At 37.3% G+C, this 25,085-nt stretch overlaps 2 protein-coding genes across 4 annotated transcripts; one reads left to right on the top strand and one right to left on the bottom strand.

The window, feature by feature from the left end:
* The first annotated feature begins 296 nt into the window (after positions 1 to 296).
* On the top strand, positions 297 to 24,013 carry HNRNPAB (heterogeneous nuclear ribonucleoprotein A/B). Of its 3 annotated transcripts, XM_087709495.1 has the most exons (8): positions 297 to 478; positions 633 to 1,045; positions 2,550 to 2,718; positions 2,805 to 2,963; positions 3,515 to 3,646; positions 6,030 to 6,117; positions 6,328 to 6,409; positions 23,554 to 24,013. In XM_087709495.1, the coding sequence occupies exons 2-7, from the start codon at positions 717 to 719 to the stop codon at positions 6,393 to 6,395; spliced, it is 945 nt and encodes a 314-aa protein (XP_087565621.1). In that variant the 5' UTR covers positions 297 to 478; positions 633 to 716; the 3' UTR covers positions 6,396 to 6,409; positions 23,554 to 24,013. The 3 variants fall into 3 exon arrangements, with proteins under 3 accessions (XP_087565621.1, XP_013916065.1, XP_013916064.1); XM_014060590.2 differs by lacking the exon at positions 6,328 to 6,409; XM_014060589.2 differs by lacking the exon at positions 23,554 to 24,013 and having other exon boundaries at positions 6,328 to 7,599.
* Positions 9,666 to 22,235, bottom strand: LOC106544342 (5-phosphohydroxy-L-lysine phospho-lyase). Its single transcript, XM_087709494.1, has 14 exons — positions 22,082 to 22,235; positions 20,986 to 21,050; positions 18,143 to 18,261; positions 17,495 to 17,654; positions 16,912 to 16,986; positions 16,076 to 16,163; positions 15,864 to 15,980; positions 15,301 to 15,383; positions 14,738 to 14,963; positions 14,394 to 14,548; positions 14,156 to 14,245; positions 10,640 to 10,770; positions 9,942 to 9,991; positions 9,666 to 9,745 (listed from the first exon to the last, which is right to left on the bottom strand). The coding sequence occupies exons 2-13, from the start codon at positions 21,042 to 21,044 to the stop codon at positions 9,969 to 9,971; spliced, it is 1,326 nt and encodes a 441-aa protein (XP_087565620.1). The 5' UTR covers positions 21,045 to 21,050; positions 22,082 to 22,235; the 3' UTR covers positions 9,666 to 9,745; positions 9,942 to 9,968.
* Positions 24,014 to 25,085: the final 1,072 nt, after the last annotated feature.

Raw genomic sequence — 25,085 nt, 5'->3', positions numbered from 1 at the left:
TCCCAGAAGAGTTTTTGCACCTCAGAAAAGCGAACTCAGGGAGAACTTGTGAACTACATGACTGTTACTGACGGGGAGGCCTCCACAATTCTATTTCCGCGCTCTCGTAGAAAGCCGCAGGCCGCACAGCCAGCAGTTAGGGAGGAGGCGTGGCCGACAACACGTAAGGGTGTTCACAGCCAACAGGAGCCGACTTTATACATGAGTGATCGACACACATGGCCAGTAAGCGGGAGGTTTGTTGCGGAGTGGCCGCGCGACCCGAGAAGCCTATAAAAGGAGGCCAGGCGGGAGCGTGCTTTCGCCCCACGGATAGCTGTGCGCCGTCGTGTCCGTTTGTCTGTCAGGAACTGCGCGGGAGGGGAGGAGCCACTGGTCGCCGCTGACGACATCGGCAGAGACCGGCAGGCTCGCGACTAAGCTTTAAGGACCGGATTCCGGTTCCTCCTGGGAAAGGCGAGCCGAGCGGCGTTTAAACGTGAGTCTCGGGAACCCGAAGCGGGGATGGGGGGGGGGCGGCGGCGGCGCTTGGTTTAGCGGCTTCGCGTGGCGAGGCCGAGTGGAGCGCGCGCTCCTTCCTTCCTTCCGTGCGTCTGGAGGCGCCATCTCTCTTTTTTTCCCTCCCTTCGCAGGCCTCGCTGAGGGGAGAGAACTTCCGTTGTTGTCGCTTTACGCAGATTCGAGGCAGCGGCGCACTCTTTCTGGGCTAGGGAATCATGGCCGAGGTGGAGCACCAGTTTGGCGCCACCCAAAACGGGCACGAAGCGGCGGCGGCGGCAGCGGCGGCGGCGGCCGAGGAATCCGTGAGTGGCGGCGACGAGGAGCTGTTGCAGCCGGAGCAGCAGCTTGAAGAGGAGGAGGAAGAAGAAGAGGTGGTGGCGGCGGCGGTGGTGGTGGCAGAGGCCGGAGAGGAGGAGGAGGAGGGGGACGGCGAAGGAGAAAGCGAGGAGGCAGGGCAATCGGTAGCTTCTGCAGAAGTTAGTGGCAGCCAGAATGGAGCCGAAGGCGATCAGATAAATGCAAGCAAGAACGAGGAGGATGCGGGGTAAGGTTGGCGGGCCTCGTTGGCTTGCCCCCGCCCACATTCTGTGGTTTCCGGCGCCATGCACGGCGACAACCTGCTCGGAGGAGTGACAGGCCCGAACCCGCTGCTTTGGCTCGGCTCCAATCCCGTCCTTAACGCTTTTTCTTGCCTTGCCTGAGATCTCTCTCTTTTTTGCCGAGGGTGATTGGCGCGCGGGTCCTTCCTTTTCTGGCCTTGCTTTTGCCGTTGAAATAGACAATGAGCCGAAACCGGGCTGCAGCAGTCGGTCCTCCTTTGTTCTTGAAGCTGCCTTTTGTTGGCGCCATGTGGTGGTGGGGGGGAAGGAGGGGCGATTAAGGCTCCTGGTTTCCTGAAATGGCAGTAGTCTAGGCCTCCCCCCCCTTTTTTTTCTTTGTGTGCCATTTGAGGACAGCTTGCTGCCCTTGCTTCTGTACTAAAAGTTGAAAAGGTAAATGACCCCTTCTCCCTAAAATATATTAACGTGCTAGTTGGAAGGGAGTCAGAAGTAGCTGCTTAAGAACTTTGAACCTGAACATATGTTTCTGAAATTATTTGCTGGCAGTGTAATTTAACTAGCAATTGCAGATCGATTAGCATGTATGCAGTTTAGTTTCTTTAGGTGATTAGGTAACTCCAGCATAATCTTTATATAAGTGATGCTGAGTTGTTTACTATATTTTATCTCCCATTTTGTATGTTTTTTCCTGTCCCATTAATTTTTTTTAGGGAAAGTCTGGACTTTTAAGTGGACTCCCACAAAAAACATCCTTTTACATAATTATGTACAGCCAAACTGAAATGCCAGGAGTCTTCAATGTATCTAAAGTTTGTAATAGAGCCAACTTATTATAATATAAAATCAAACTGGTAATCATTTAAACACAAAGTTTGAGTTTTGATGAAGGCTGTACGCTCAAAACTTGAGTTAGAATCATTAATTTTTATAACTTGTGTTAGTAAAATACTTTGGTTTGCTTAGCTTTTATTGTATCTCAGGGCCTGAAATTGAAGGCAATTGAACCACAGATATAACTATGTAAACTTGTTTTATGAAATGCTATGTACATCACAAATTACAGAAGTTCAGTTATACTGAGACATGATGAAATGCAGGTGGTCTTCAACTTATGGTTGCAACTGAGCCCTACATTTCCATTAGTAAATAAGGCGATTGAGTTTTGCCCCATTTTGCAGCCTTTTTAGCTACAGTTAAATGAATCACTGCTGCTGTTAAGTGGATTCATTAAGTGAATCCAACTTTATCCTTTGATTTTGCTTATTAGAAGCTATCTGGGAAGATTATAAATGGTGATCAAAAAAATGCTTGAATTTTGATCATGTAGCTGTGGGGATACTGCAATGGTCTTAAATGTGAAAAATGGTAATAAGTTACTTTTTTCAGTAACTGAACTGTCACTAAACCAGTGGTAGTAAATTGAGGACTACTTGTATTGCTATGGTAACAGTGATCATTTCTCAGTGTGTCTTACTTGCCTTGTTGCAGGAAAATGTTTGTTGGTGGTCTTAGTTGGGATACAAGCAAAAAAGACTTAAAAGACTACTTTACTAAATTTGGTGAAGTAACTGATTGCACAATAAAGATGGATCCTAATACAGGCAGATCAAGAGGTTTTGGATTCATTCTCTTCAAAGAAGCAGGAAGTGTTGATAAGGTGAGTGATAGACTGAGATATATTACTTAGACTACTGTTAATGTTATAAATGTTCTGTCATCCTGATTTGTTGAACTGCTTTGTAGGTTTTGGAGCAAAAAGAACACAAATTAGATGGAAGAGTGATTGATCCTAAGAAAGCAATGGCAATGAAAAAGGATCCTGTGAAGAAAATATTTGTTGGTGGACTTAACCCAGAGGCAACAGAAGACAAAATCAGGGAATATTTTGGAGAGTTTGGAGAGGTATATAATCTGATGCAAGTTTAGATAGACAGGCTAGCTTTAACTTGAAAATAGTGAAGCAAATTGTTTCAATCCACAGTAATTGTAGGTAAAAATATGGGGTATATTATCCAGATATTGATTATAATAACAGGTGTGCAATACACATACATATTCAATTAAATTAGAATTGGTTACATCATGGCATTTCTTTAAATGGTTGACAAATGTATCATAAATCTGTTTTATTGCTTTCTGTACTTGTGTTTCCTTGTGGCATAGTATATAGTAAATTCTAATAGGCCTTAATTGTTTAGAGCAGCAAATTGTCATCCTTAGATGAAATCTGCAAATTATGAAAATCAATATTGCAGAGCAATAATAGTTTGCATTTGTTACATTATTTTATCAATGTAGCTTTATCTACTAAGTTCCTAGTGCTTAATAAGTTGCAGTTTTTAACACAAGACTGTTGTACTCTGAAGAAATAAGAGATAGAGATTGACCAGAATTGCTGAATAAGGTAATATAGTACATAATTTCAATAAACTTGAAATATTATGTTTCTTTAGATTGAAGCGATTGAACTTCCAATGGATCCAAAGACCAATAAAAGAAGAGGGTTTGTATTCATCACATTTAAGGAAGAAGAACCAGTGAAGAAAATATTAGAGAAAAAATTCCACAATGTCAGTGGTAGTAAGGTAGGCATTCTGCTATAGTGGATTGAAATCTATTCACTCTATATATCTTGCACATGGTTGGAAGGTGAAAAGAAAAAGAATTACACAAAGTTTATTTTGAATGTGAAAACTATATAGGAAACAGACTAAACGAGTACAGTATATTGTATAATATTTTAGCCACGAGATCTGTTTTTTGCACTACAGAATTAGAAAATATCCAGTTTAATATAATTTCCTTTGCATAATCAAAGATTTGAACAGATGGTATTACAATGTACATGTCTTTTTTCACAAGAAGTGAGGGCTAACTGTTTCTAGACAATATTAAATTTATATGCTGCCTATTTACTTTTAAAGTAATTCATAATAATTTTCATTACATTATCCCAAACAAGTTTTAGTTAATAGCTAAATATAATTTGAGAAATATGTAGTGCCTATCATTAAATATGATTTAACATACTTTAGCAAATTACTGAAAAACAGGGATAGTTTGTATGAAAGTAGTATATTAGTTATTTACAGTTTCATGAAAACAGCCAGTGGCATCTCAGACTTAGAAACTATAGATTATTATTCCCTCAAAAAATAATAATATGTGGATCACATTTGTTGATGGGGCTTGGAAATAATGTAAGCAGGAAGGGTGGAATCCGTAGACACTAAGTTGTATTTATATAATGCTGGTATACTACTGTTATTTGAATATCACAGCCAGGGTCAGTTAAGTAACCAACAATATAACAGGCCTTTATCACCCCTTTTACGGCTTCTAGAGCCTGTGACATGGCGCTTGATTTTTAGTTTTGCTTTCTTTTTCTTCATAAACCATAATTGCAAACTAGGTCAAAATATTGATCTTAACAATGCGATATCATTGGAAATAATCCCCATTGCCTTCAAAGTCACTCTTTAAAATGCAATCACTTTCAAAACAGGAAGTATCTTTCTTTTGTTACTTTCTCTATAGTTGTTTCCCTGAACTAGGATTATAGCTAGAAGGATAAAGGTTTCTTAAACAATGGACTTAAAGAAGCATTTTTGTTAATTTTTATTAATTTGCTTAGATCCTGTGAATAGTAAGAAATAAACTTTTTTGAAAATCAGTTGAATAAGAAGACATGAAAACATTAATATAACACTAGGTAACTTAGCCAAAAATAGGAAGTTGCTTGATTAGAATATTGACTGCTTGAAGCAGAAGGATATAAAGCAAAATACAAATAGTGGTAGAATGTGGAAGCATATTTTAAGAGCAGAACTTATAGTGGGGGAGCTAGAATGCTGGAACTTTGGATGTTGCCAAACTTCAACTGCCAATAATTCCAGTAATCATGAAAACGATGAGGGATAATGGATGTAATTCAATAATATTTGGAAGGCACATGTTGCCCTGTTTTGGGTTATAGTCAGTGTCTAATAGTTTAAAACTCATGTGCTTGGCATTCATACAATTATCAGATGAAAAATATGTGTACACTGGTAATCCTTGACTTAAGATCACAATTGGGGCTAGAATTTCTATTGCTAAGCAATGTGTTTGTTAAGTGAGTTGTGCCAGATTTTATGACCTTTTTTTCAATGATTGTTAAATGAATCAGATGTTCATTAAGTGAATGCATCTTCCTCTCATTGACTATGCTTCACATGACCCCAAGATAGTTCAGCTATCATGAATACATGTGTGTTGCCAAGTTCCTGAGTTTTGATCATGTGACTGAGGATACTGTGATTGTCATAAGTGTGAGGACTATTCCTAATTTACTTTTTTCAGTACTTTTTTGTAACTTCAAATGGTTGCTAAATGAATGATGGTTAAGTCAAGGACTATGTGCACTTTCGGCTATAAGAGCCAAGGTGGCGCAGTGGTTAAATGCAGCACTGCAGGCTACTGCTAGATCAGCAGTTCAGCGGTTCAAATCTCACCGGCTCAGGGTTGACTCAGCCTTCCATCCTTCCGAGGTGGGTAAAATGAGGACCCAGATTGTTGGGGGCAATATGCTGACTCTCTGTAAACCGCTTAGAGAGGGCTGAAAGCCCTATGAAGCGGTATATAAGTCTACTGCTATTGCTATATTCATGTGATATATTTAGCCATAGTTAACCATATTTTGCTTAACCTGTTTCTTGGTTTCAGACACCTTATGGAAATTTAATCATGTCAACTGGGTTTATGCAGTTTGAGAGTTTGAAAGAGTACTGAGTTTATAGATTATATCTTATAAATTCTAGTACAGTGTTAACTTCTGTGCAGCAGAAGTGTTCGCTAGAATATTTGCCCTCAGATTTCATTATTTGAAAAGTATTTTTGTAATCCCGATATTTGAACATTTATAACTTGTGGTATGTATATGTAGTATTGAATGTTAAGAACATCTGTTTTACATTACAATCTTTTCAGTGTGAAATTAAGGTAGCACAGCCAAAAGAAGTATATCAGCAGCAACAGTTTGGTTCTGGGGGCGGCCGAGGAAGAGGTGGAAGAAGAGGTACGTATTGCATTCAATACTCTAGAATGGACAGATTATAAAATACAGGGTTTTCCAGGTGATTTTCCTTCTATAGAAGAGTTTTTGAATATAGGATGTAGCTGTCAAGACTACAACTATTCAGTGTATGTATATTTTGGATGGGACCTGGCTAGATACCTGGAGGCATGACTAAATACTAATTTAATGCATTTGATTGCTTACTTATAGGTCAAGGCAGTTCAAATTATGGGAAGGCTCCAAGACGTGGTCATCAGAATAACTACAAGCCATATTGATCAAAAGTATTCAGGTATGCAGTGGCATGCTCTAATGCACAAAACTACTGCATATGTTTTGTACTTAATGCTGTAGATGGACATTACAATTATGTACCAAAATTAACTTTACAATACATTTCTATGGCCTGTTATGTGTATCTGAAGACTTCCCTGGAAATGTCTTTGTTTAATATTTACAGATAATAGTTGTCTAGAGAGTGTGGTGTGTAAATTTCAGCCTTGCTGAAGATTAATGATTTTATTGATAGGTTAAATTGAAATGATTTTGAGGGGTCTGCTTAAAGCTGCAGCTTCTGCCCGTTGGAGTTAACCACATTATTCCAGTTGTACAGAATGAGATGCATCTTAGGGAACCAGTATCACTTTCCACCTTTTTATTTTGTATTGGTTTTGTGTCATACATTTCCTGTAATGGAAGTGTTAATTTTACTGTACTTTTTGGTACCTTTTTGGAATCTAATGTATTGTAAGGTATTTTACATGTGTTCTGATTCACCATGACATGGATATTGATGCTATTCTAGCTTTTGAATAAAAAAGCATAATACAGTATCCTGTGCCATTATTCCAGCTATCCTTTTGTAGCTCAGAGAAAAGAAGCCTTAGAATTTCATTAGAAGCACTGGTGGCTGGTTGGATGCATAAATTTTAGAAGTTGGGTTTAGAGCATGTTTTAACCCTAAAATTGATGAAAGACCAGCAAAGCTTAATTGTTTAATCACAAATTCAAAGTATTGTTGAGGTAGGAAAAACCAAGAAGCAGAACAAGTATTATATTTCAGGCAAATTTTAGGATTAAGAATAGTGTATTATTGCCTTGCGTAGGAATAAAGGTCATAGGAATTTAGGAGTAAATTTATAGAATTAAATACCTAAAATACTGAAGGGCTCAAGGCTGTATTTACACACACAAGAAAATATTAGACATGCTTACACTATAGTCTGCTTTTTTGTATATGCAAGTTCAATTTAACTGCTTTCAAAATCTGAAAACATGCTCAATAACATATGTACAAAACTCCTGGATGCTTATGTAGTACACTCATTATATTTGAACCTTCCCTAGGTTAATTGATCATACTTAAATCTGTCAATCTGACTGGCTTTTGTACTCTTATGTGTTTTATTAGTATTTAGAAATTAAACATTTCATGCTAAAATTATTAAGCAAATATTAAAGCTCGTAAACATTGGATTTTCAGTACTGTTTCCAAGTTTTTTTCAACTATTCTATAGCTTCTTCCAAGCTTATTCTGAGCTATTGTAGTCATGTTACTATTTTGAATAGATAATAGGTGATAGCAGTTCTACTGTCAAATATGGGTAAAGATCTTTAATGCACTATAAGTACATTAAATTCTACATTTAAAGTTTCTAAAAATATAGCTTGCCTTAGCTGGGTATAAGCTCAGAAGAATATCATGCATTTTTATTTAGAATAATAATTTCTTGCTTAAATCAAAGATATTACAATGACAGCTCTGTGTTAATGGAAGTTTTAATTGCATGTGTAACAGCCATGGTTAAAACTAGGTTTGGAAGAGGAAGTTGTCTCTGGAGAGACAATACAGTCACTTATCCATGGGATAAATAATATGTTATGAACATAGATTTTAATTGTATAATAATAGATATTAACCCCAAATTAGAACTCATTGTTTAAGCTCATTTAACAATAGCTATGGACTGGCTCCAGTTATTTAATTTTTGACCATTTTTATATGGTAATCTGCATGGTTTGCTTGTCTCAGGGTATTTGAAACAAATTCAAACAAATAAGGTTTGAAAATGAGTTTTGATTTTGACAGTCATGCTGAACTGTGTCCTGTGAGAAATTAAAAGGCTACTGAAAATATACCTAAATACTTACAAAAAAGTTGTCCACAATGATACAAGAACATTTTAAGACTTATTTGCTAGAATGTCAAATCCTATTCACTAAAAGTGAATTAAATATAGTTCTTCTGAAGGTGAAACTAATAATTACTACACTCCAGAACATATAAGCTAGAGTGGTAGAAGTAGGTAATACTACATCTGAGTTACTTCTGATCAAGAACTGCTAATTCAATTAGACATAAAATGACTATTATGCAATTTTTCTGACCATCAATCGGCTATTATAATCAATTGGATATCCAGCAGGAGTTCCTGAAAGACATGTATGTTCACATTACACTAAAATTACAATTATCTGTCTTGTCTCTGGCTATGAACTTAAAAGATCGCATTCTTGTTCTCCGTAATGGATGTGACAGTGGACTTTCCAACCTTTTTAATACTGTTTTCATCTTGTTTTTTGTGCCCCAAAGAATGGAAGTTTTATGACTGCTCCAAGTGTAGATAGTTTAATACTAGTGCTATATTTTGCATGTTTTGATATGTAAGACTTTTTATTAATGTGCAGCATAAAAGAATACTGAAGTTCTATTAAGCACATTTTACCATTTAAAAAAAATGTTTTCATTTGCTTTAAGTCACAGGTCTTAGGAATTGAAACATCAGAGCCTGACATAACAAATGTGAACAGGATTTTACATTATAAAATGTATTTTCTAGTGAAATACAGAAAATTAGCTGTAGCTGAAAGAGGAAAGAAACTGCTTATGGAGAAATAAGAGGTACCAATTTGATACTGTTATGACTGAGAGACATAGCAGAACTATCTTTAGTGATGGAATGCCATCTCAATAGTACAGAAAAATAGGTAACATGTTTGAAGATAGTTGTTAAACACTGTCCTTAGAAAATGGGTTGCTTTTCATTGGTTACAACATTTTGGTATAAATACTTTTTGATCTGTCAGCTTCTTAAAATAAGCATTCCCCTTTATTTCTGAATTACTGTAATGGGAGAGCTATGCTTTCCAAATAAAAATAGGTTGTCAGCATTGGCAACAATACTTTCTTTTGTAAATAAAACATTTCTATGGGATGCTACAAATCTTACAAAAACAATTCCCATGAGTCTAATGTTTGCATGTTTTATTAAATAATGGGTGCCTACCAATTTGTTAATGTTACAAAGAAAACTGACTTATTAGATCAAAGGTGCCAATTGTGAAATATAGGTAAAAATAAGAATATACATATATATTGTCCTGCAACCTGTATAACACAAGGATGACAAGCTATATTTTCTGGATAAATTATGTTTTCCTCTCTACTATATTAATAGTTGCATTAGTAGAGATAATAGCAATACAGCAATCACAAGCTGTATTGCTAAAAATAATGTCAGCAATACAATAAAACTACGTAGACTCTATTAAGAAAGCTCAAAGAAGGCAGAATTTTATTATTGTAATTTTAAGTGTAGAAAAATGGTAGAATTCTGCACCATGTATCCTGTAAAAAAAGGGATGAAAGAATTCAGTATTCACATGGAAAAGCCAGCGAGTTAAATTTTTTATAATTTATGCTTGACACGCTGTTGTTGGCAATATATTGTTGGAATATGATTTGAAATTCAGGATAATGAAATTAATGGTTTCTGCATTAAAAATATGCTTTTTGCATATAATAATAGTACATGAATGCTTACCTCTTATAGCCATGGAAATCATCATCTTTAGGTTTTTTTCCTCTCCAATTCTGCAAAATATTCAATTAGAACATGATTGTTGTCTGCCCGTTATTCATGGGCCAATATTACTATTTACATGTAATTGGGAATGAAAATCTGTCATTCCTGTGGCACAAAAATATTCCTAGTGGTTTTTTGATTCAGACTCTTTATTCTCATATCCTCCCTCCCCCAAAAAGCTAAAATAAAAAATAGAATCTATTAAAGGTGACTATCATAAAGTTAAAAACTTTTTTTTTCCATTTAGACCCAGGCTTGTTTTTCCATTACATTGATGTCTACTTATGGAGAAAAAAATTAATTGGTGCTAATTGGTGCATTCTCATAAAGAGTTTAGTAGGAAAGTCATTCAGTAAAGAAGAGCTTCTATGTAATTTTGCATATATAAACTGTACACATAGAACAAAATAGATACAGTAATTTTAGTTCCTTAACTGCCTCTTTCTGGGGAGAAATAGCTGAGAAAGAGTACTGGCAAACTGACTGATGTTCTTAGAACAAGCTTTCAGACTGCAAAATCTTTGAACATTATTGCTTAAGTATAAAATGCTTTATTTCTTAAGACAGCTTAGCTCAATCTATAGCATGCCTGACAGGCAATGTAGCTTCAAACATGTGTTATATAAACCAATTTTAAAGAGCTTTCCTCTACTTACCTGTTAATATCGTATCAAGTTTATCAACAACTAACTCTGCATCCTTTGTATTGAAACACAGTGGTGGCTTGAACTTAAGCACATTTCTGCCTGGCCCATCTGTGCTCAGCATAATGAATTCTTCCTTTAATCTAGAGAACCAGAAAAAATGGCTGATTTTAGTAGGAGCAGCATAGGTTATTTACTTGGATTAGTATAATCATATAAAATCACATTTACAATGATATATGAGCTTTATTCATTGTTGGGCACAATGGGGGTTATGACTTTTGGCAGGATTTGGCATTTTTCTTAAACCTGTAGGCTTTAAGACCTGTCTGTAGCATGCACTCTTATAGTGGCATTGAGACTCTGCATGACCAAGAAGCTTACATGTTCCTAAATACTTTTAAGCTGGAGATGGAAAAATCATAAGGTCCCCTTTAAATTTGCCTGCCTTCATTATGCAAGCATGATGGCTTTCAATATATATCATGGCTTCCAATACTGGAATGACAGAATCAATGTGAAAGGATTAATTACTCTTTACAAGAAGCTAGAGTCAAGCATTTACTTTTTTGCCCTTTGGGAAGAAGCCTCCTTCAGCCTTGGCTCTGTCTCCTTGAGACAAGGTGGATCTTATTCCTTTTATCAGCTTTAATCACTGAGCTAATGATAGGGCAGTGATGTGTAGAGATAGAAAGAAAAATAGGCCAAATCTCAGAAAATTTTCATTGCTCCTTCCCCCCTCTCAAAAAACCTACTAGTAAGTTGGCTGAGGAATAGGGTGCACGCTTCAATAGTCTTGGGGAAATGATTCTTATTTCAGCATAATCAGTAAATTCAAGATACCGAAGTGTGGAACCTGGAACTGCAAGACCAGTTCCATGATGTGGTCTGGTGTTAGTTAAAACACAGATGTGGATCACCTATCCAAGGTCAGGTCACATACAAGCCCTTCCTGAAATGACGATTGTTCTGTAAATTGCTCACACAAATGTTGATAAAAAAACAAGTACAAAAATGTAATTGCCATAGCCCTAAGAAATACCAGATTACAGAGGAAATCCATATCCAATTGTTATAGTAAAGATTGAGCAGTACCTTTTCACCCCCTGAAAATAGCTTATTGGCCCTGCAGCTTACCATCACTATGACACAACCCTCTAAACCCACCAGCGGTGAAAAGCCCAGCGGAAAAGATACTACCCAATAAATACTTCGATATGTATACGATTCTATACATATAAGATCAAGCTGGAATATGCTGTAGGATTGAAGAAAAAAAATTCTAACATGTCCAGGTATACAAAAGGATGTTCTGAGCCACCAAGAATTGGCAAAAACATCAGAACCATAAAGTACCATCAAAGTAACTCCTGCCAGGATTTTTCCCCATTTTATTCATGGTTCCCAAAAGGAATTGAAAATAGAGAATGGTGTTGAACTTTTAAGGGTCAGAATGAAGCCATCAGGTTATGAAGGTTTAAAAATGGAAGCAGATTACAGCACGTGGTACCCTGTAGTTGATTTGCTTAAGTGAAGCAACAGCAAAAAGGATCAATGCAAAATTCCTTCCAAGGCAAATGAATTTGAGGCTTTGTAACTTCCAGCCCTACTCTATGTGTTCCTACCAACACTGACACACACACAGCAGCAGGGAAGCAACTGATCTGGAAACCCTCTTCACCTATTGGAACTAAATGAATGGACCCAGTAGTTGACACTCTCTTTCCCTCAAGATGCCCAACTATTGTCAGAATCTACCAAATGGGCTGGCAAGCCTTCCAGAATTGATGTAAGAAACAAAATGTCATCAAGCAGCTCAGAAGGTTTCCTAGGAGGACTGAATAGGGATTGGCAGAGTCTACTCTATATGTTACAAACATATTACTTCATCCTCCTAGAGCAGGGCTGTCAAACACACATGGGCTGGCCATGCTCATGCCGGGTTTAGCAAAGGGGAAAAAAAGTCCCAATATGTCACATGACGACGTGAGTTTAACACCCCTGTCCTACACGATCAGGAAAACCTTAGCTTCTAGCTAGCAGAGGGATGCAGGCCTTTAGAGCAAATGGGAAGCCCTTAAAGCATCAGCTGGGTAACACTAATAGTGAAGGGAGTGGAGTTTTCATTTGGGGAAGCATATTAACATGTTTCATGGTTGATAGCTTGATTGTAATGGTTCAACACAATTTTTGAAAAATTGGTCACAATTTTTCTCACAATATGAGATCACTATGATTGAATACAGTTCTTAGATTGGAAAAAGTGGTTTCCTGAGGGATATAAGAAGGCTGTTTTTTATTTTCTTATCTAAAGAGATGTTAACACCTTAATTTAAGATCCATGTCCAAAGACCAAAAGACACTAAACAATAAACCCATTTTATTCAATAATTCATCTCTCCCATTCCTTTCTTATATACCTCAGATCATTATATATTCTTTGAGAGTATATTATAGCTATCCTTAACACTTGGAAAACTATCAAAGTGTTTGTTCTTTCCATAGTAGTGGAAGGATTTAAACATGTAACAATCCTGAGTTAGTATATATATAATCAAACTAGCTGTTCTGATATTGTTAAATCTGTATGCATATCTGAAAATATACCTAGGGTGCCCAGGGAGGAAATAGGGGAATCTAGGTATAGAACATTCTAGTGTTGCCTAATGTACACCAGGCCATCTGTTCCAGAGGTACCTTATAAATTGCTAGAAGCAATATAATTCTCCTTTGAGATCAGATCATGTCTTAAACTAATGACCATTTTCTATTCAAGATTACAAACTATCGGTAGTTTGCATTAGTAACTACATTGCTATATACCAGTGATGGCTAACCTTTTTCTTAAGGTGTGCCAAAACACTGTGTGTGCGTGCTATCATGCACATGCACAAGTGATCCACCGTGCATGTGTGGGAGAGGGGGATTTTTGCCTTCCCCAGGCTCCAGAGGCTTTCCCAAAGCTTGGGAAGGGCAAAAAACGCCCAACAGCCCAACTGGAAGTTCGTGAATGAACTTCTGGTTGGGCCTCTTTTTTGCCCCCTCTAGGCTCCGGAGGCTTTCCTGAAGCCGGGGGAGGACAAAAATGGCCGCCTCCGGAAGGCCCAAAATCTGGAGCTGAGGGCTGCCGTGCTGGCAAATATGGCTCCGCATGCCACCTGTGGCACTTGTGCCGTAGGTTCGCCATCGGTAGTAACTACAATAAGTTACTATGATTCCATAGATTCTGCTTTTCTCTTGGGATGTATCAATCTGGCAGCTACTATTGGAGCAAGATTGATACATCCCAAGAGAAAAGCAGAATCTATGGAATCATAGTAATTTATTGTACATGGCATGTACAATTCTGCATACATAATGGAAAAGAGGTGTGCAAACTGCTAATTTCTCTATCTAATTCACTTGTGAAACATGGAGATACTGCTCACAGATTATTTCAGGAGATAGAAATAAGTACTGATCTCTTTTCCACTACCAATAAATTAAACTGTTCAAGCAAATAAACAAAACATCTCAGAATACCTTTACCTTGTTATGATAAATTCTGCTTCTTTGCTAGCAGGTGATCTTTTCTCTTGGTCTTGTACTAAATCTACACCTATAAATAGTCCAACACCCCTGTAAAAAACAAAGTAAAACGTGAAGTTACAGTTAGTTACAATAAACAAATGTGCAATTTGGGACTGCTAAAAATCATGCTAACAAACTATGTGGCAAGTATATGCTGCTTATATTAAATAATTGGTAAATGTTTTAAAATTGATACCTGATATCTCCAATTAGAGGATGTTTAGCTTTTTGTTGATTGAGTAGTTCCATAAAGAAGTTTCCCACATGAAGAGCGTGGGTTTGAAGCTCTTCTTTCTCAATAATATCCAGGACTGTTAGGCCTATTGCACAGGACACAGGATTTCCTCCAAACTATGAATGGGAGGGAGAAATAAATTTTCTACACAAAATTGTTTGCCAAAAGCAAGTATCATATGCCAGTAAGAATTGCATATAATGTAGTAGCAATCTAGTAAATACCTTATGCAAGTATTTGAATAAATATAACACTCAAATTACACTGAGATGCATTTTATAATGAAAATGTGGGTGACTGCTTACTGTGTTAAAATATTCTACTCCTGTTGCTGAAAATGCCTCTGCAATTTCCTTTGTTGTTGCCACACAAGCCACAGGATGTCCATTCCCTATTGGCTTTCCCATAGTTACAATATCAGGAATAAAATCCTCTCCTTGAAGTTGAAATGCCCAAAAATGTTTGCCAACTCTTCCAAAGCCAACCTGAATTTCATCAGCAATAAATACACCTCCTGCTTTGTGTATATGCCTATTAAAAGAACAAGAAATATATTTATGCAGAAATGGAACATATCTTATTAAATCAGTACTTCTGAACAATTTATTTAGGGTTAAAACAAATATCTCCAACAATTCACTTTTTCCAAAATTAAGCAACAACCAAAAACAAAATCACACCAAGAAAAAGTAAATATTTTAAAGTTAAATCATTTCAGTTTTAATTACTGAAATCTTTGGGAATTAAAACTGGATCTTGCAGAAGTTAAACACCTTAAAAGTCCTTAACTTGGAAGTTTACTCTAAACAGAAAATATATGAATACTGTTTAGAATAAATTGAAACAGAAGAAAAGTATTAATACTTACTCTGCAACCTTTTGGAAGTAACCAGATGGTGGAATGATTTGTCCAGCAACACTGGGCAATGATTCTACAAAAAGTGCAGCAAACTGAAAGTATATATAATGTAATTAGTAGACGCATACATAATACATCTGCATGTATCTGTCTTTTTGGATATATTAAAGCTTCTAATTTAGAAATCTTAGGTACTACAATTGAGTACTACTAACAACTACTACAACATATAAGAAACCTTAACTAGCTTAACTAGCTAAACAACAGTATACATTTGAACTTTTTTCTTGCTGAGAACTATGAGTTATAACCAACAATGTGTTTCTTTATCTCGAAGATGATGTTTCACCATTTAGATTCTTTAGGATGCAAGAACATTACTCAATTTTGCTTACACAATTGTCTGGAGCAAAATGTATTATAATGAAGCTGCAGCTGAATACAAATTTTTTTAAAAATTTCTTGTACTTGCTACAAATAAGACAGAAGAAAAAAATTCTTATAACTGACTAAATCCATGTTAAAAAGAAATCCAAAATGATAAATACAGAAACTTCAAAGACAATTTTTACCTTTCTGTTTTCTTGGTGTGCTTTGTCAATAAGTTTTTTCACTTCATCTGCATATGCTGTGGCTGGATCCTTATGATTTTCTCTATATAATCCTCTGTATGTATCTGGAAGAGGAGCCTATTCAAAAAAAGTTTAATAGTTGATTAGACCTCTTGGTTTTAGGTGAATTGGAAATTAACAAGAAAAGTGTTAATATAGTCTCTTATGCCTACCACATGGACCCATTCCTTTTGGCCATCTAGATTTCTGAATTTGTATGGACTTATATCAATCAAAGATGTCAGATGTCCATGATAAGCGCTTAAAACAAAACACAATAATCCACAGAAATACATAAATTCTACCTTGGTTTAATATTAGTACCAGAAAATTGTACACATCCAGACTGCCAAACTGAAGCACCTACTTTCTAATTTATAATACTTTCATATATCTCAGCTGATGTTCTAGAAAACAAACAGTTCTCATAAAGATACATTTTCAAAATTCTATGTATGTACATTTAAATGCAAGTTGTAATTCAAAATACGGGCTTTGCGATCACATACACCTTGAAACTAAATGGATGTACCTAGATTAGGAATTCAGTTTGTTTGATCTTGGCTTCTTGGGAGAATAGGAAGATGCAGGTTGGAAAAATTAGCTTTAATAAACTTACAATACTGATAACTTAAATACTTCTTAGTATGAAATATAGGTTATATTTTAGGTATTTAAAAATTCACTTCAGAACCACTAGAGTTTGTGACTCCAATTACTATTGAAAGAAAATAAAATTTCTTGAGCCAAACTAAACTTCTGATAATTATAAAAGTATGTTTATAGTTTTCTAGGGAACAATGTGGAAATGATTAATATCCTCTTTGTCATACTTTTTAAAAGGCTTCCTACTCTAACATATCCCTCAGATTCCTGGCAGCATTTTCTTGTTCAAGTTCTGGAAATGATCCCGTTCAGGTTTTTCTAAATTCAATTAAGGTTGAGTAGGTACTGCTAGCTGAATTGGACATAGTAATGTAATGGTATTTAAAACATTGTATATACTTACTGGTCAATAACAATAACGTCTTTATGCTTTGTATATTGCCGTGCTAGTCTCAGAGCAAGATCATTAGCCTCTGATCTGTAATGGAAAATTCTGAGGTTTTCTCATTGTTTATATTCAGTCATCTATAAACCTAGTAGTTTCATATGTATCAAATGGGGGCATACTGGTATGGAAATATTACCAGTGTTAGATGTATGTAATTTTTAATAAACTTTAGTTGAATGGTTAAAAGAAAAAAATACAGATACAATAAACATAATTTTAAAAGAGAATTTTACATTTATTTATATGTAGTGTTTCATTACAGTTGCTAATGAAATGTTCGATGAAAAGCCTTTTGATTACAGAAAATAAGGGAAAATATGAATGCTTTTTTCTTCTTTGTACAAAATGAAAAATATATTTTCGTTCATTCTGACTAAAGAAACAAATACTGAAGTATTATAAATGCCAAAGAAGCAAAGATGTGATTATCCTAACAAACAGGTCCGTGAGGTGATAACAAATTTCAGTTTTCTTGTTCTGTAAAGAAGATACAAAAATACCTGTATGATCTATTGATTAATAAATAAATAAATCCTACCCAGAATTCAAAAAATAGAAGGCACACAACTTCTCCGGCAATGTTTTAGAAAGTCTCTGTGCATAATCCACCAAATTGTCATGCAGATAACGAGAGTTTGTATTTAGCAGTAGATTCTGCTGATGAGCTGCTTTGACCACTTCAGGATGACAGTGCCCCACTAAAAAATAAAGATGGGAAACTAGTAATTTCAATGACCATGCAGTTCTATACATATAATTCCTCACTTATTTTATTTCCAGCCTAATCTTGGGAAATCAAAGGCAGAATTTCATGATGTCACTTCAGTTACCGGATATACTTGGTGGGGTGCACTTCCATAGAAAAGTAGAATGACCTATGTTGTCTTGGTTGCCCAAATTTTTAAATATCAACTATAGCCTTTTCTAAATAATTCTGAATCATTGTTAGCATATTTATTCTTATTCTGCAGGGTTTGAATTAAGTGAATGAATGGGTGCAGATACTGTCTATGAGAGCAAACACAGGCCACATAAAGCTGCCACTGCGGATGATGATATGGACAAGTTAAATCATGGAAAAGGAAAGAATCAAACAAATATTTTGACAGTTTAGAAAGGACTGGACTTAAATTTACCTGACTACACAGGTTAGAGTTTACTAAAGAGAACATAATTTCACACTTGCCATGAGCAACATTATTGATGCAGTCAAGGTACTGCTTTCCATTTTCATCATACATATATTGGCCCTTTGCCTGGATAATCTTCACCGGATCTTCTGGGAAAAAAAGCTTGCAGGATGACCTTTAATGAAGTATTAAAAAATAAACTTAATTGGAACAGATTAATTTTTTGCAATCAATGTATTGCAGATTTGAGGTAATAAAAAATTGGTTTGATTAGCTACAATGATACAATAATCCATTTTAATCAAATTCTAAGGAAGATGTTTTTGAACTGAGTTTAGTCATGCTGGGTTGCAAGTAATTTGAGCAGCTAAAAGTCAATTTCTTCAAGAACTTTTAGCACGATTGTATCTCTGAATACAATCATATATAAATCAAATTGATCTGTGGAAGTCTTAACAAAAGCGCAAAGTCGAATTTGTTGAGGTGATATTTGTAATGCATATTTGTAGGAGATATGACTGAGTAATACAAAATTTGGGGGATCAATTGTGGTTTTAAATCGAAAACTATCTACTGAAAATATTACTTGTTCTAAGAAAATAAATATAGTTGTGCTGGATCAGGGCAAACCCTTTCTTGAAGCATTTTGTTTCTTACAGTGACTAAATGCCTCTGGGGTATTCCCAATGCATTAGAGGCATACCTCTCCCCTGCAGAATCCACAAGCAACTGGTATTTGGGGCAAGCCAACACAATATTTGTCTTTAGGACTGCTGGCCTTGATGGACTTACGTACTGATGTGGCCTTAGATATGGAAGTAAGCTATCTGTTTGAGCCCTCTTGATGAGTGCTTTTAACATATTACATATTTCTGAACAGGATTTGTATTAACGTGAGCTGGGGGGGGGTTGGTTTGTAAGGCAGTTATAGCTACCGTATTTTTCAGAATATAAGACGCACCTTTCCTCCTCCCAAAAGAGGGTGAAAATTTGGGTGCATCTTATACATTGAATGTAGCCGCACCCACCCCCATCAGAGGCCAAAAACGTGAGGCATGGAGACAGCGATTGGGGGTATTCTGGCAGCCCAATCACCCCGCCAATCAGCTGTGCTGAATCAGGCTGCAATAAGTGCTGAAGCTGCCCTGAAGCTGGTCAGAGTTTGCAGCAGCAATCACATTCAGAAAGCACAGTAACTGATTCAGCAGTATTCAAAATAATAATATACAATACATTTCCAAGAGCAGGTTTTCCAAGAAAGCAGTAAATACAAGCAAAACACAAGCAGTTTCACTTTCAGTTTTTGGCTAAGCCAGGCTCCTTCCTGTCTCCTTGTTGTTCACATGGCAAATTTTAGAGTCCAAATAGCCCTCATTGGCTGATTTAGTTGCTATGCCTATTCATTGGCTAATCTTGTTACCATGTGTCAGCTGAATACCATGGATTCTGGTAGGCAGAGGCAGGTTTTTTTCCTTATTTTCCTCCCCAAAAACTAAGGTGCATCTTACACTCTGAAAAATACATTATATTGGATCCTGAGACAATGTTTCACAATAGACTTCTCAGGAAATCAAGTCACAGGCTTGGTGGATGCAATGAGTACAATATGGGTAGATGTGGGATTCCTTATTGCTGTGATGGGGAACCTATGGCCCTCTCTGCTGGCACACGCGCCATTGCCCCAAGTCAGATCTCTGGCATTTCTTTCGTGAGCTTGTTTCCCTGCCTTGCAAATGACAAAACAGAAGCTCACGAAAGAAAAAGATCTTACCTCTTGCTGCGTTGCCAATGTTGGGATGCTCTTTCTCCTGCCCACCAGCTGGTCCTTGGATCTCTGTTGCACATGTGCACGTTTGCGGATGTGCATAAGCATGGTTGTACAGGTGTGCGCTTGCGCACATGCACACCTTTCAGTTTGGGCATGTGCTTGTGCGCAGTTTGGGCACTCAGTGTCTAAAAGGTTCGCCATCACTGCCCTATTGTGTAACCTCAGTATACAACCCTTTTGGCTTCCCTAGGGCAGTTTTAGCTTGCCTAGGCCACTGTGAGTGAATTGGAATTGTCTTTTGCCGCACATCAGATAGATCAGATAGTTAATGTATATAAATCATATACATTAATAGCTGTCCAGTGCCACATGCAACCCGTGGGTCATGTTTTGGAGATGCCTGATCTGTAGTGGTTTTCAAGCTCCTGTGAGCATGCTTCACTGTGTCATTAGTAATGAAAGGAGTTGTGCAACTTTCAAGCGAAGCCAGCAGTGCAGGTTGGCTTTTAGTGTGCATCCTCCTAATACAAACATTCCGATTACAGTCATTATGCCTTAACAACACTTCTTGGTGCCTCCAAGAGCAAGAGATTTACAGAGATGTACCTTGAACTGTCCTTGTACATAGAAAAAGAAAGCGAAGTTTACTTGTGTTAACCCACAGATATCTAAACAAACCAACCACTGGGTTTTCAAATTAGATACACACTCAATTATACAATTATAATTATTGCAAATTTAAGAAATTGTCTATTCGTCGCCCGGGGAAGAATCACCGCCGCCTAGACGCTAGACCATTTTGTATCGCTGACTCGAGCATTCCGGAAAATCCTCGAGTCAGAGATAGAAATAAATCCGGGCAGCGCGGGGCAGTCGAGTTGATCTCACGGGTAAACATCTCGATGGGGGCCAATAGGGGATCTACGTAGCTGCCACCTTTAGCTGTCGCTCTTGCGGGACGAGCCGAAACAGCAAGACCCCCCTGAGAGGAAGGCGCCGCGCCAACCGCAAGCAGCAGAAGCGCAGCGCGCGTGTATTGCAGCGGCTCCCCCTTTACTGCGGAATGAGTGGGTGGGCGTCTCGCACTTTACGACACAGGATGGTCTTTTCATCCGCTGCCGAGGCACCTACCCGATGAACTGCTTCCGTAAAGCCAGAGTCTGCTGACGGTTGCGAGGCTCGGAGCTCATGGCTGTCTGGGAGAGGAACCGTAGAGATAGAAAAGGTTAGCATAGGAGGAAATCCACGGGCAAAACCGCTCTCTTGTGCCTTTTGCCGCTCTCTCTAGGTAATCGCTTTAAAGCGACGCCAAAGCCCCGCGTTCTCTCCGCCGGTCAGCATTCGGAGCGGGGTGCGTGGGTGGGTGAGGTCGCCGCGGAGGACTCCAGATGCATGTTTTAACGATCTACCTAGGCTGAGTTTGTAAATAGAGTGAACATTTTCTCAAAGCTTGAGCCAAACTGAATCTGCTGAAAGTTGTTCCGACTTCCTCCAAAGTGAAGAGAGCGCGTTGAACTGCCTTGAAAAGCATGTTTTTCTCTTTTTAAAAAGAGGCACTTAGTCTACATTTATGTGGCCGGAAGCGAGCGGAGCGCTTCGGTCGTTTATATTTGGAGTAAACAACCACGCGGGACGAGGGGGGGAGGCGTTTTAAACTATTGACCACTCTTGCGGATAGAGGTTTCAAGGCCGTATCGATGAGAAACAGTCAAGCGGGCGAGAGTTTTCCCTTGTTAAAATTGCCGTTGAGGGGCTGCATTAAAGGCGCCACATCTTTGCAAGAGGCAGCAAAGTAACCTTTTCCGGAGTTGTGCATCTTCCCACCAGTAAAGCGGAAAATAAAGAGAAAACACGCTTGCCCAGCCCTGGCAAATGTCTGACGTGATTCCCTCGTAATCCTTGCGGCCGCCCTATATGGTTATAAGGATTGCGTTCCCTAACCGACGACTTGGAGCGCAGATCCCATAATAGTCAGACCCCATGACCAGTAGGCATTTTACATAAATTGTACGGCCATGCGTTTAGCAAGCGCCAACTTGGGCAAGGCTGCTGTAAGAGATATCGAGTAACTTTTTTTATATTGCAGGTACTAGAACTAAATAATAATAATCTGCCTCGGCAATTTGGCAGGCGTTTTGTGACTAGATAATATTCTTTTTCATTAACTCAAGCTGCAATTCTCGGTGCGCTTACCTGGAAATAAATATTACAGAACGAGGCGACTTACTTTTGAGTAGATCTGTACAGAGCTGCACTGCCTGTTTCTTTGCTGGGCTGGCTGTGCAAAATGGCAGTTGCTGAAATGTTCCAGGCTGGCAAAAAGCTGACGAAGATTTTTTTTTTTTTAAAGAAAGTAGGACGGGATTAAACAAAGTATATCTGGAGCTGTAAAACTCCCACAGTAAAACTCTTCCAGCTTTTCTGCAGGAAATATAAGATGCGGGTGTGTGAGATATACCCGGGATTGATAAAAAGTCAAGTGTAGCTCATTATAATTGTTACCACTAAGATGATTTTTTTTTTAAAGTAGAATTTCTTTCCCATATTTGGCACTTGGAAACAACCCAGCATGTTGGTGATTTATTTTCTTTGAGAGGTATCCACAAGAATGCTTGACAAATATACATAAAAACAGTGTGTATCTAAAGATAAGTGAACTGATGCCTTATCACAATTCAGAAGATGAATTTGCAGAGAGGAACATTTCATCTTTCTTGCACCACAGCTCGGGATTTTTTTCTATCAAAAATTGATTTCTCAATAATACTGCAGTCTATCCTGGTACTTGTGGCCTTACCTAACATTTGCTTGTGTTGATACTATACTTGCTTTTTTGGGGGCAAATTTATTGATATATTTTCTTCATATAATTTTGACTTAAGTCAAGAGCAAAGCAAGACATCAAGCATTTTCTGGGTCAGTGACTTAGAAAACTGGAAAACATGAAAACCATTTATCTCTTGTTTTAGGGTCTTGTTTTATGTACAATTTAAAATAAAATGGGAGACAACATTTAAAACTGGTCCTATTTGATCCCGTCTCACCAACTGGCCCAAAATTATGGTGTTGAAATTTGTTACTGTGGCATGGTTCTGGAATTTTGGGAGAGGTGCAGTTTCAGAGCAGGAGTTCGTTCCAAGGGTAGAAATGAGAGCCATTTGCCTAACAAAACTGGTCTGTTCTTGTACCCAAATATTGTATTTTTGGAAGAATCAAAAGGAAATTTCATGACCCTATTTTGACATTTTTTTTCTAGATTTGGAAGAAAGAATTTTCGAATACTGTGCCTTGCCTACCTTTGTATAAAACAGTTTAAAGTTTAGTATGTTGTAGAAGTATACCCAATTGCTCCTTATTCAACATAGGAGAAACCAGTGTCATATAATTGAGGTGCGGTTACAGGACATTAAGGCTGAAGTCCATCCTTAAAACAATAAAAGATTACTAGTGAACTTTGAATCAATCAAAGTCTTTCGGTCTATCTACCTCTCAAGATTATTATGAGTAAAATTAAAAGGATAAAATATTACAGTGTCCAAGAATTATGCACGCTTTAACATAACTCCTCTGGAATTCATTAAAGCACAGATTTTTGTTTGTATGTGCAAGCTTGATAAAATATGTTTCTGCTATAATGAATCATATCAATATAACACTGTCTTTAAGGCAACTCTTAAACCATCTGCATTTGTCTTCCAGAATTCCGCAGAAAACCATTGCTGCTTCATTGAGTAAGAGACATGCTATAGGATTTATATGCTGTCCAGAGCACTTCTGGATGACTTTTGAAATGCAATTATTTTGAACCCCTGGATAAAATGGTGTAATGTACATGTAATAAATAGCAAATAAATCTAAATAAAATGTATTGTAGCATATTGTGTGAACAGTCCCATTATATATGTGCCAGGTTACTAGAGGCTGTCTATTTCACCGGTAAACTGCTCTCTAAAAAATGGGAGCAGTGTATTGTGATTTTGGTTTGAATTTGTAGAACAGAAGCAGAGTTTATACTGTGTAAGAATTTTATTTAAAATCATGAATTCGTGAGTAGGGATATAGTGTGGATACAGTGACAATCCCAGCTATGCTAATGTTCTCCATTGTTTTCTGTGGGTAACAATTTTCTTTTCTGGATTAAATTAGTTTTCTTCCATGATGCTGTTGTTTGTCCTGGTTTATGTTTTTTCCCCTATGGGTAATCAAATAAGATCAAATCAAATAATCTTTATTAGTTTTTCACCAACCTTTACAATAAAATGAGTACGATAGATGAAAGAAATACCTTACCACAATAATTTGTTTTGGGGGAAGAGAAAAATAATAGGAAAATAAAACAATGTATCTAATTAAAAGTTTTGCAGTTGTATAAGGTGATGAAGATATTGGGCTGCTTGATGTTAGAGTGGGGGGGGGTAGCATTCCTTAAAAATAATAAATATAAAATTGACTATGTTCCCCTTGTATTTGAAGTGACTGGGGTGATCAGAGTACACCTTAGGCACCATATGAGAACATGAGTAAAAGTTCTGTTGCCCTGGATGTACAAAAGCAAACTCTCTGTAAATAAGGAGTCCTATGAAATCTTCCCGCCAGTAGAGTTAATGAGAGGGCAACAAAGCGAGATGTGGAAACAACCTAGACATAATAGTTTAGATTGTCTAGTTACCCCGCTCATGTTTAACATTTGGCGATAGAATTCAGCAGTACTGGTGATGTCATTTTAACAACCAATGCCCCTGATACTCTCTCTTACTATTGATTTGGCTTTTTCCAGGGTTAATTGACCAAAATATTCAGGGGAGAGACCAAGACTGCAAAGTTCTGTTATACACATGCAGTGCCAATGATAGATTCAGATTATTAAATCTTGACAGCAGCAGAGGCCTTAGGCCTGTAACATGATCCTGAGATTAGAATCCTAGTGTAGCTTACTCGAAAGATATGAAAGAGTGGGACAATAATAGAGAGTTGATGGCAATAGATAATATCCTTTGGGGGACAAATGATAAATTGATAAAGAAGATTTACAAATTTTTATTGGAATATAAGATGGAAGAAGATCAGGTTAAGGAAACAATGGTAGCATGGGTGATAAACTTTAGCTATAATATAAATCTGGAAAAATGGCAAGAACTATGGGAAAGAAATAGGAAAATAACATTGGCAATACCCAATAAAGAAAACTTATGTAAAATATTTTATAGGTGGCATCTCCCACCTGCGAGAAT

Source organism: Thamnophis sirtalis, unplaced genomic scaffold (assembly GCF_051295495.1).
Source record: "Thamnophis sirtalis isolate CommonGarterSnake01/CBP01778 unplaced genomic scaffold, rThaSir2_p1.2 scaffold_3, whole genome shotgun sequence".
In the NCBI taxonomy this organism is placed as follows: Eukaryota; Metazoa; Chordata; class Lepidosauria; order Squamata; family Natricidae; genus Thamnophis; species Thamnophis sirtalis.
This window is presented reverse-complemented; position numbering and strand designations above follow the sequence as displayed.

Coding starts and splice junctions, on each gene's coding strand:
- LOC106544342 (XM_087709494.1), bottom strand. CDS start 21,044: ATGAGCTCCGAGCCTCGCAACCGTCAGCAGACTCTGGCTTTACGGAAG. Junction 16,987..17,494: donor TTCTATTTTTTGAATTCTGG/GTAGGATTTATT, acceptor TTTCCATTACAG/ATCAGAGGCTAATGATCTTG. Junction 14,549..14,737: donor GAGTAGAATATTTTAACACA/GTAAGCAGTCAC, acceptor TCCCATTCATAG/TTTGGAGGAAATCCTGTGTC.
- HNRNPAB (XM_087709495.1), top strand. CDS start 717: ATGGCCGAGGTGGAGCACCAGTTTGGCGCCACCCAAAACGGGCACGAA. Junction 1,046..2,549: donor AAGAACGAGGAGGATGCGGG/GTAAGGTTGGCG, acceptor GCCTTGTTGCAG/GAAAATGTTTGTTGGTGGTC. Junction 2,964..3,514: donor ATTTTGGAGAGTTTGGAGAG/GTATATAATCTG, acceptor ATGTTTCTTTAG/ATTGAAGCGATTGAACTTCC.